At 46.2% G+C, this 12,022-nt stretch overlaps 1 protein-coding gene across 3 annotated transcripts in view; it reads right to left on the bottom strand.

Moving 5' to 3' along the window:
• TMTC1 (transmembrane O-mannosyltransferase targeting cadherins 1) overlaps positions 1-12,022 on the bottom strand; it is a 171,035-nt gene that overhangs the window by 28,438 nt on the left and 130,575 nt on the right. For all 3 annotated transcript variants that reach the window (XM_077935118.1, XM_077935116.1, XM_077935117.1), the window contains one exon: positions 3,747-3,890. In XM_077935118.1, coding sequence (XP_077791244.1) covers positions 3,747-3,890 — 144 coding nt within the window. The remainder of the gene's footprint in view (positions 1-3,746; positions 3,891-12,022) is intronic.

Here is a 12,022-nt window from a genome sequence, read left to right as displayed (position 1 = left end):
AAGCGGCTTCGCAAGTAACCTGTGGCCCTCCAGATGTTACTGAACTACAACTTCCATCAGCCTATATCCCCTACTTTACACTTACAAAATAACTGTTATCAGAAAATTAATGGCACACTAAAGTACAGACTACACAGCTGCATCTTTAAACACCCATGGCTCAAGCAGGTGCAGATACCTGGTTGGTATGTCATCTACATTTTCATGATAGACTACCCAGAACAGTTATGTCTGCTGCATACATTTTCATGATGCATAAAATCAGGGGTGCACTCAACAACACAGACAAGCTATCATCTCTTTTTTTTAATAAGCTGGGAAATTTAGAAGATCATATTTGTGGCTTTGCAACTATTATATATTGCCCCACCACCACTACCACTCAGTTTAACAGCAGGGACATTTCTTTCTTTATAAAGCAGCAGATAGCTAACCTACTGCTCTCCAGAAGTTGCGCAACTCCAACTCCCATCAGCCCCAGTAATCATGGTCACTAACCAGAGGTGATGGCAGTTGTAGTCTAGCAACATAGGAAGGACCATAGGTTAGGCACCTCTGGTGAACAACAGTTGCTTTGGGGAAGGAATGCCACAGTACAATACTGAAACTAACTTATCGAAGCCCTGTCAAAAGAAGGCCTGTGCACCTTCCCCTATCCTGCTGAATAATGAAAGGTCAGCTAACTTGTCAATTTATAGATCATCATCTGAGGCCCTTCCTCATGCACCTCCTCCACAAGAGGGTGGCAATAGGAGAACGGGCCTTTCCTGTGGTGGCTCCCTGCTTGTGGAATGCACTCCTCCGGGAAGCTCGCCTTGTGCCTTCATTACATATATTTAGGCGCCAGGCAAAAATATCCCTCTTCTCCCAGGTCTCTGGCTAATTAAACAATCTATGGCCTTTTAAACCGTTTGGGGAGGGGGTTATTGTTTTTGTTTGTCACCATGTTATGTATTTTTCTGTTTTCATACTGTAAACCACCCTGTGATCCTTGGATGAAAGGCGCTACAGAAATGTAATAAATAAATAAAAATTCAAATTAAAGCATCTGAGGTCACCGGCTTGAGTATCTGTGGAACATTTCAGTGACATGGAAAATTGATGACTGCTCTGCCAAAAGATTTGGCAAGAGTGAAGGAAATGCCAGTATCAGAAGTTAAAGGATTAAGAAACCCACTCAGCAGCAGTAAAAAAATCTTTATTACCCACAGGCATGCTTCTTGAGCACCATGTAGTCCTCTCAATTATCCTCTTTTTTCTGTTAATGGCTTTTTTTTTTTATTTGAACAGAGAACAATGTGCATTTTTAAAAGAGATAATAAAAAGATTATAGCATCCCTTATGTGGCAGCCTGAATTACATATGTTGCTCTGGCCCCATTCCAGACAGAGGCTCCGTTTTAGGCAGAGAAGCAGCTGACATACAATTGCACACAATCAGTCATTACAATCAAGACTAGATAAATGTGGTCCAGTAGACAGGAAGTTGGATTTAGATTCGGAAGTCTGCTTCTGCTACATTGGCTTGTTTGGACCTAACACTAAATTATAAAGTATGGGAATGAGCCTTGGGCGTACATGCTGGTGCAGCAGCTTACTCAAAAACAAACACTGGCCCATTTCAGATGTAATGATAAAACAAGGTTTAGCCACACAGGAACAAGTCTTAGAGTCACACCCCCACACCTCTGGTGTGATCATAAGGAAGAAATTAGAAGTTGCCACTGCCTGGTTTCAACTAACCAGATTTTCTTGTTCCATCTGAACTGGGGATTCTGGTTAGTTTAAATTATGGTTTGTTGAAACAAGCCAGAATCATAAAGTGTAGGTTGTTCTTAGCTTGTTTCAATAAACCATGGTTTAAACGAACCACAGTTTTACCCTGTTGCCCTCTACCTCTGGGAACATTCTTTTGTTGCCCTCCACCTCTGGGAACATTCTAGGCTGTTGCCTGGCTCACAACCCATTGAGGGTTCTGTGAAGGCAATGATGGTATTAGCAGGCCCTTTCACATGGGATACAGGGCTGCCATGCCACACACAATGGTGCCAGTCTGAAAGGGGGATGCTTCTTGTTCCCACTTACACACATACATTTCCACAGTGTGCAGCTGCTGACACATACAACTAGTATCTCCGTGGAATTTTTCCTGGCTTTTGATCCTGCTAGCATTTCCATGTGGCCCCCGAGGCCTACTAGTGCAGGCTATCGGTTCTGCTGAATAGGGCAACTGTCTTCCAGTGCTAAGTTTCCTATCTGCTTGGTCCACCATATGAAAGAGTTGAGGATGAAAGACAAGCACATGATTGCACAACACACTGCAAAGTCAAGCAGCATATAAACATTATTTAGCAGTAGTCCGAAGAATTATGGGCTACGAGGCTCTTCCTGTCTGTGACCGGGGGATCTGCTGCATGGGGGGCGGGGGATCACTCAGAGTATGTGTTTGTTTCCTGAGGGCAAGATGTATATTGCAGGAAAACAAAGAACCTGGCTGGCTATACTTCCCACCTTCTCTGAATTCACTGAGTGACCTCCTGCCAGGAGCTTCTGGGGCAGCACCAGAAACCTCCAGATCTGTGCTCTGCTGCCCTATAAACAGTTCCCTGGGCTATGATACCTTTTCACAGTTCACTCAGCCCGTCTTGTCTGTTGGATTTCCCTGACCTACTAGGGCTTCTAAAGTCTCCCACTGCCTGGCTGTTAGACCCGGCTCCCATAAGGGCATGCAATGGACAATCACATCAAAATAAGAGAAGGGCATCATCTCCTCTGGACTGGAAACAAGCTGAGCTATTTTCTCTGCGTGAAAGAGTATGGTTTATTTCTAAGTCAAGCTGAATTTGAGTCACAGAAACCCTTGATCCCCCAAATCCCCACTTCTCCCCATAACACACGCCCAGTTAGGGCAGTAGCTCTCCAGCTATGGGGAGACAGAAAGAGGGAGGTATCTCTCTCACTTCCTCTCTATTCTGCTACTGACACTGCAGTCATAACAAGGAGCTCCTAGTGTGCAGGTGCATGCTAGGTGCACTACAGACACCTGCCCACCTCCCATTCAGACTGGAGCTGTCTGGGAGCTCCAGTAAGAGATGCTGAAATTGGAGAAGGCAGAGGAAACAGAAGCAGCAGTTTAATCAGAGAAAAGAAAGGGAGGCATGAAAGCGGACTCTGAGAAAGCAGGAAATTAATAGTCTTGCTGGGGAGAATGGGAAGCTGTGATTGCTAGGACTAAGCTACTAAAACTAAGTGATGTGGAATAAGATGGCAGAATTAACTGTAGCACTTTAGGTTGCAGGTGGAGGATTTTTATTTTTAAAAAGATGTTCAACTATGAAAAGTTTCCTGCAAGTAGAAAACTAGCACAGTTAGGAGAAGGCTGGTCTACAACAGGCATCCCCAAACTGTGGCCCTCCAGATGTTTTGGCCTACAACTCCCATGATCCTTAGCTAACAGGACCAGTGGTCAGGGATGATGGGAATGCTATGCTATCTGGGTCTGATGGGAACTGGAGTCCAGCAACATCTGGAGGGCTCAGAGGTTCCCCAGCAGTGTACTTAGCAAAGAAGTGGTTGACTAGAAGTTGTAACCATATGCATTTGAATAATTAAGACTTACCTGGGGCTGAAGATGGAAAGGTTCTGAGGACTCAAACATCCTCCCAAGGCAGTCAGACCTGGCTTTGATTTGCAAGAACCATTTTCCAATTTTAAACCTACAGGGGACTGAATGAGACCATAACCTACTTGAGCAGATTTCCAAGATTGAAGAGGGCCCGGTTGTGCTGTGGATTCAGCTGGAGGGCTCTGCTGTAGTATTCCTTTGCTTCTGCCAAGTCTTTGGTCAATGTCCCAAGGTTGTTCAGGGCACTTGCATGACGTGGGTACAACCTGAGGGTACAAGAAGGAAGTTGATTGTCTTGTTGTAAACAAAGAAGGCCATCAAACCCATTTCAACACAGCCTCCACTCTTGCAAACCCTAAAGCTGTTCCAGCCCAGTTACTTCCCTGCTTCAGTGTGCAATGCCATACATTGTTACTTAGAAGTAAATGTGTTCAATGGGGCTTAGTCCAGGTAACTGAGCATAGGACATCAGCCCTTTTATGCAAGTATTTGAAAGTGAATAACACTAGTTGCTTGGATGCAACAGAAGACTGCTATTGCCTGCCATGTCCTGCTCGTGGGCTTCTCATGGGTATCTTGATGGTCACTGGCTACTGTGCAAAGCAGGATGCAAGACAAGGTTGGCCTTTGTCCAGATGCAAGAGGGCTCTTTTTAAGTTCTTATGGCATCAGAATGTCTGCTCCTCCTCTGCCACCATTGCCTGTCGGTGAGGCCCTCAGTATGCCTTCTCCCTCTGTGCTTGATCTAGGCAGCCACCCAGAGAAGGCAGGTGGAAGACGCTGTTCCATCTTGTCGCTCTCCTCCATGTTCACATACTCAGAGAGGATGGGCTAGCAACTGGAATTTAGCAAGAGCAAGACAACAAGAAGAGAAGGCACAGCAAGGCCAGGCAGCTCCAGGGTTGGCAGCAATGATGGCAAGCCAAACCTAAGCTTCTCCCATTATGGTGCAGGGTTAGGTCCTTGACCACTGGGCATGCTGATTGGAGGTCGCAGTCCAATACATCTGGAAGGAACAAGGTTGGGGGAAGCTGCCCAAAACATCACATTTCAATGGAGTTTGCCAGGGGATTGCCAGGGCTCCATTACTACTCTGCCTTTTTTTTGAAGGGGGGAGTCGGCCTGACATGATCTTGCATCCCGATTATGGGACAGGATACAGCCTTCATTCTAATCTACAGCTCCGGTGCCTGAAAGGAGAGACAGCCTGTTTACATTTAATCCTGCCGGCTTTATTATGAAATACAGCTTTCCTATTTGGAGTCTCTCTGAAAACACACATGCGCGGGCACATGCACAACGGTATATATGTCACCAGTAATGGCAACCATCTGCAAGCAATATCTCTCTTGCTATGTATCTCATTAGGCACAAACTCCTCTTCGCTTCACCTAATCAAGTGCCAAGTGCTGCATTATTTATGAAAGAAAGCTGAATTTCATTAACACTCTCACTGGGGCATCCAGTTTTTTGTTTTATTTTTATTTTATTTTTTAAAAACCCAATCAATTTCCCCATCTTTTTGAAATCCTAGGCATTTGCGTTAAGAACTTCCTCTCCTTCACAATTATAGCAAAAGGCTCAAAACAGTGCAATTCATTATGCCACTGGAAAGAGAAATGGAAGTAATACCTTAAATCAGGTTCAGCTTTGATTTCTGTACACAAGAAAAGCAGGATGTGGCGGGGGGGGGGGGGGCGGCAAAATGAATTATTCAGAAGAATCCTTCAATGATGCCACTGCAATTGTCAGGATAAATTTAGGCAGCCTGGCCTTGAACTATTAGAGGTACCACATACACTGCACAAAACTTCCAGTATCAATTATTGCCGCAGTCCTCCCCACGCCATTGTTGCTAGAGAAAAGAAGTCTCTTTGGCTGCCAAAGAATGGCAAATTGTAGCTTCAATACAAAAAAGATGTCAAGCAGAAATGGATTTTAAATTTTTAGAGAACTGTTAACTGTTCTTCTATCTGAGACACTTAAAAGTTTTTTCCCATTGCTGTTTGTCATCTCAGTTAAACCAGTGGAGGCAAGGCAATGCCAAACTCAACCAGGGTGGAAGGGAGAAAGGAGGAACTTGTTGCCATGGATACCATCTACAATCAAGCAAATATACTGTATTAATTCATCTTTCGTTTGCGTCAGGAAGCCGCTTAGGAAGCGCTGCAGTGAGAACGGGCTGTGGAACTGGCCAAAGTTTAAAGGAGCTCTGAATTTAGGTCAAAAGCCAGGGCCAAAGTTAAAAACGAATGCTTATGAGGTTGTCAGTTTTCAATGGTGAACAAGTAGTTTAGGCTGGAACTCAGGCAATGGGCAATATCCAGAGCTGGTCTGCAGAAAAGGGCAGGAACACAGGTAAGCATACAGTGGAGCGGAACAGTTAACTGGTATTGCAATGTTAGGCAAGAAGAATAAGAATAACAGAACTGTAAGAATGGAAGGAATTCCCAAGGGTCATTTAGTGGGGTCATTTGGGGCTTTGGAGTACGTTGTCAGCAATATGCTGATGACACACAGCTCTACTTCTCCTTTACATCTGCTGGTGAGGCAGCGGAAGTGCTGGACCAGTGTCCTGCCTCACTAAGGGACTGGATGAGAGCTGACAAACCGAAGTTCAATCCAGATAAGGATTGAGGCACTGTTAATGGGTGGTTCCCTAGTTTGGATGGATGGGAGACTGCCTGCTCTTGATGGGGTTGCACTTCCTCTGAAGAAGCAGATGTGCAGCTTGGTGGTACTTCTAGATCCATTGCTGTCACTTGAGGCTAAGATGGCCTCAGTGGCACGAAGTGCCTTCCATCAGCTTGGGCTGGTGACCCAGCGGCTCCCCTATCTGGACAGGGATAACCTAACTGCTGCCGTCTGTGCTCTGGTAACCTCTAGGTTAGATTACTGCAACATGTTATACGTAGGGCTGCTTCTGAAGACGGATCGGAAACTTCAGCTGGTGCAGAATCCAGTGGCCTGGTTGCTCACGAGGGCAAGCGTGAAAAGGGAATAGAGTAGCCTTCTTTACTCCATTCCGAACCCCTCCCCCATCCTTTTTGTGTAATGACAGGGATTCAGAAATGTAGCAGTAGCATGCCAGATATTGCAAACCTGTTTTCATACCAGCACTTTTTAGAAAAGAAAACCAACAAGGAAGATGTTGGGAAACTGCCAGGGAGATATAGTCCATCATGGCCCCAAGCCGGCTGCCGGACTTCCATCGATCTCCCGTAGCCAGGCAGATCCAGCAGTTAGCGACACGAAGCCTCAGAAATAGATTGCCACATTCCAGGCTTGTGCACACTGTTCTTTATCAGCAGAAACCACAGCCAGAAAGCTTGCACCGAAGAAGAGCATAATTTACAGATTTTATTTAGCGTTGAACAGAACAAAGAGAAAACATGACCGTTCTGTGTCAGTGTCTCTGACCGACTGAAATCGAAAGGAAACAGCAAGCATAAACATCCTGTGACTAGGACATGCGCAGACTCTGTGACTCTCAAAGCCTGCTCTCTCTTAAGGTGGAACGGAAAAATCCTAACATCCTCCCCCTTTCCGTGTAACCTGTAGTACCTGTGGTTCACCCAATTGCAACCTCTGTGTGTAAACCTTAAGTTGTTCTTTGTTAACAACCTTAGACAACAGATCAGCAGGAATTTCATTTCCTGCCATGTAGGACACCCGAATCAGTCCCTTTTGAATACACTCTCTTGCACGATGTAGCTTAATCTGCAAGTACTTGGTTCTTTGCTTGCAACTCTCGGAGTTCAGCAAAGCCAAACACGATCTATTGTCTTGATACACTTGTATAGGACATTTCACAGAAACCCCGATGTCCTTAAACAGTTGCATCAACCATTCACAATCCATGAGTGAAAATGACAGAGCATTGAGTTCTGCTTCACAGGAACTTAGGCTCACTGTTGTTTGCTTCTTGCACAACCAGTCAAACAGGCAGTGGTTGTACATGTAGCACACTCCAGAAGTGCTTGTACCATCTGTGGTGTCACTTCCAAAACTTGCATCTGCAAAGATTTCAAGACCTCCAGTCTTCTGACTGGTGAACCTCAGCCTGTAGTGCATAGTCCCTTTCAAATAGCGGGCTATGCGCTTCAGAGCTTTCCAATCCTGAACCGTAGGATTGTTGGCATGTCTGCTAAGCAGATTACAGCTTACAGCTATGTCAGGTCTTGAACATCTGGCAATGAAATTCAGCTTGCCTAGAACGCATCTGTATAGCGTTGTGTCAGAAAACGCTTCAGCAGTACTATCTACCTGGTAACCTGTCACCATCGGTGTGTCTGCTGGGTTTGCATCAACCAAATTCAACCTGGTTAATACATCAGCAATTTTCTGTGTTTGGTGTACCAGAAAATTACCTGCTTGGTCCTTCTCCACCTGCAGAGAAAGATAGTTGGATACCTCACCAAGATCCTTCATGTCAAAGTGCTCCTTCAGCTGAGCTAGGGTGCTTTGATAGAAAGCCTGATTCTTCCAAAACATCAGAAGATCATCAACAAAACATAAACAATACAGTTTGTTTTGCCCCTCCTCCTTGACAAACACACATGGATCAGCTTTGCCCTGGTGAAAACCTAGAGAAAACAACGTTTCAGTGAGTTTCGTGTTCCAACACCTAGCACTCTGCTTGAGACCATACAAGGATTTCCGCAATTTACAGACCATTCCCTTCTGTATCTCCATCCCATCTGGTGGAAGCATGAACAGCTCTTCGTTCAAAATCCCGTACAAAAAAGCTGTATTAATGTCATGATGAGAAACATGCAGTTTCTCCTCCGCAGCAATCTTGAGCATCAGCCGAATGCTCTCATATTTGACAGTGGGAGAGTAGGTCTCGTGGTAATCCTGTCCTGGTACCTGTGAAAAACCTCTGGCAACCAATCTGGCTTTGTGTCTGGCAACCAATTCTGGTCTGTCTTGGCCTTGAAGACCCATTTGCTGCCAACCAGTCTCATTCCTGGGACTACCGGTACCAGTTCCCAAGTTTGGTTCCTGTTCAAGGAATCAACTTCAGCCTTCATGGCATTAAGCCAAGGCTCAGCATCTTTAGAGGTTAACTCCTGAACCTCTTTGAAGCTTGAAGGTTCCCACACCTTCTCTGAGCTACTAAGAACAGCAGTTGCTGTCTTAGCAAACTCATCAGCATACCTCTTTGGAGGTCTGCCTTTGGTCGCCCTTTCAGACCTGCGAACCAGACGTAAGTCTTCTGGACTCATCTCCTCTTTCTTAGGAGAAAAATGACCAATGGTGAACAGTGGTTCTTCCAGTTCATTGTCAGACGCATCAGATGGTCTGACTGAGGCCTTTGCACTCTTGTAGTCTGCTGTGTCATCACTCTCACTGACATCAGCAGCAGCGCCGCCCACTGAACTGGAATCCGAACTCTGATCATCATCATCATCATCATCATCCTCATCATCATCATCCTCAGCAGCTTCCTCAGCTTTAGCTGCTTGCTTGACATCACCTTCATCCTCCTCTGGGTAACTCTGGAAAATTCCCACATTTTCCCCCCACTTAGGATTGTACTCAACACTCCTTGTGAACTTTATGGACTTAGAGTTAGTCATCCATACCCTGTATGCACCTTTTTCGTACCCCATGAACAAACCATGTGCCCCACGCTTCCCAAGCTTGTTGGTTTGTGGGGTGCGTACCCACATGTCAGAACCAAAAATTCTCATGTGTTTAGTGTTGGGTTTCTTGCCAAACATCTTCTCATAGGGGGTACAACCAATGGGTGATGACAATCTGCGATTAACGGAGTAAACCAGATTCCCTAAAGCCTCCCCCCAAAACTTATCAGGGAGATTGGCATCATGCAACAAGGTTTTCATTCCTTGCAGCAATGTTTGATTTGCTCTCTCCGCAAGCCCATTCATCCATGGCGATCTGGGGGTTGACATGTCATGCTGGATTCCCTTCTCAGTCAGGAAAGCTTCAAACTGCTGAGAAGTGAATTCCCCGCCCCGATCGGTAAAAAGACAGGAAATACGTTTACCGTGAGCATTCTCCAACCAAGCACAGAATGCTTTAAACTTCGGAAACGCTTGCGATTTCTGTTCGAGCAAAAACACATGAATGTACCTAGAAAAAGAATCAATTAGAACCATGAAGAACCTTGCTCCTCCTAAAGAGGGCGTAAGTGGCCCAACCAGGTCTGTGTGCACTAGCTGGTAGGGCTTGGAAGCCTGCCTGCTAGACTCTTTGCCTTTTGGAGCAACCTTCACCTTGTTCTCAGCACAAGATACACATTTCATGTGATATTTACAGGGTTTGATGTTCAAACCCTCAACCACCTCTGGCATCTTGGCCAGTGCCTTCCAAGAGAGGTGACCAAACCTTCGATGCGCTTCATGAATGCAACCTGCATGAAGAACTTTGTTAGTTTGTGCAACACAACAAGAATCAGCATTAGATACAACAGCAGTGTCCTCATAAGTTATATGGAACAAACCATCCATAAACTTTGCATGCAAATAGTCCTCTTTGCCTTTACTGATGACACAGACGCTCCTCTTGAAGGAAATCTGAAAACCACGTCCAGTAAGCTGCGGGACGCTCAATAAATTGCTTGCAGCTCCAGGAACATACAGTACATTACTGATGGTTGTATGCAAACTTGCAAGTTTCACAGTCCCTTCTCCTGCAATTTGCAACGTCCTTCCATCAGCCAGGTGGATCTCACCTTCCTGAGGCTTGAAGGAGATAAAGAGGTGCCGATCCTTTGAGATGTGGCGGGTACAGCCCGAATCAACAACAAAGCTGCCTTTGGCTGTTGGAGCAGTCTTCACAGCAAGCAAACCCTTGTTTTCCACTGGCTTGGGCTTTTGCAGCTTGCCCCCCTGCTGCTCCTGGCCAGCAGACGTGCCTTTAGCCTTTGGTGAAGCTGTGCCAGCAGACATAGCCTTGTCTTCCACTGGCGTGGGCTTTTGCAGCTTGCCCCCCTGCTTCTGGTCAGCAGACGTGCCTTTAGCCTTTGGTGAAGCTGTGCCAGCAAACATAGCCTTGTCTTCCACTGGCGTGGGCTTTTGCAGCTTGCCCCCCTGCTCCTGGCCATGAGACTTGCCTTTAGCCTTTGGTGAAGCAGTGCCAGCTAACAAAGCCTTGTTTTCCACTGGCGTGGGCTCTTCACCCCCCTTCTGCTTCGGGCCATCTGCAGACGCCTGTTTACCTTTGCCTTTCCGGCCTCTGCAAAGGCGATGACCTTGGTTCTCACGAGAAACAGAGCTCTCAGCTGCCGACTCCTTGGCTCCCTCTGGAGGCTGGAATGCTGCCTGGGATGACATCACAGTCTGCTCCCCCTGCAGCTTGCAACCGGTGCCCTCAGCATCCCTGCATTCACTCGCATTCTGGGAAACAGCCAGGACCTCCGATGCAGTCAAACTCTGGGCTGGGACGACTGACTTGTGTGCTTTCAGCAACGCATACCACATTCCACGTGCAGTGGTGTTGCCAGCCAGCGTCTTAATTTCCTCAAGAGATACGGATAAGACTATTACGTCTATCGCCCTCGAATCATCGGCTTTCCATCTCTCTGTCAGAGGAACTGGGGGGGCCTCACTCACGGTATGCCACACCCTAAACTGACGCAGCAAACTCTCACACCATTTTGCCCAGGTTTCATAATTCTGCCCATGTAACTTAAGGCATTCAGCATTTGCCTCAGAAGCTTGGAAAAACCCCATTTCCAGCTTTCTGCTTTAGCCGTGAGTCTTTATGCCTTCTTATCTCGGCAGCTCATTAATCACGATGCCTTTTGGCTCGGCTCCCAGGCCAATTAAGCCTTGCCGGAGTTCAAAGGCTCCGTCCGAGGTAAACAGAAAAGCCTCTGCTTTCGCTTTTCACATACCTCTCAAACGCAGTCTGTTGCAGCTTTACTCTCCTGTAGGTGCTGTGAATCTGGGCCCATAACCTTGTTGTTGGGAAACTGCCAGGGAGATATAGTCCATCATGGCCCCAAGCCGGCTGCCGGACTTCCATCGATCTCCCGTAGCCAGGCAGATCCAGCAGTTAGCGACACGAAGCCTCAGAAATAGATTGCCACATTCCAGGCTTGTGCACACTGTTCTTTATCAGCAGAAACCACAGCCAGAAAGCTTGCACCGAAGAAGAGCATAATTTACAGATTTTATTTAGCGTTGAACAGAACAAAGAGAAAACATGACCGTTCTGTGTCAGTGTCTCTGACCGACTGAAATCGAAAGGAAACAGCAAGCATAAACATCCTGTGACTAGGACATGCGCAGACTCTGTGACTCTCAAAGCCTGCTCTCTCTTAAGGTGGAACGGAAAAATCCTAACAGAAGAAAGAAAGAAAGCGCAAGAATAAGAAACCCATTCATTCATTTTTGGATGCTTCCAGACAGGGGTTTGATATTGTAAA

This window comes from Podarcis muralis, chromosome 10 (genome assembly GCF_964188315.1).
Source record: "Podarcis muralis chromosome 10, rPodMur119.hap1.1, whole genome shotgun sequence".
In the NCBI taxonomy this organism is placed as follows: domain Eukaryota; kingdom Metazoa; phylum Chordata; class Lepidosauria; order Squamata; family Lacertidae; genus Podarcis; species Podarcis muralis.
Note: the sequence above shows the minus strand (reverse complement) of the source record. Positions and strands in the feature narration are given on the sequence as shown.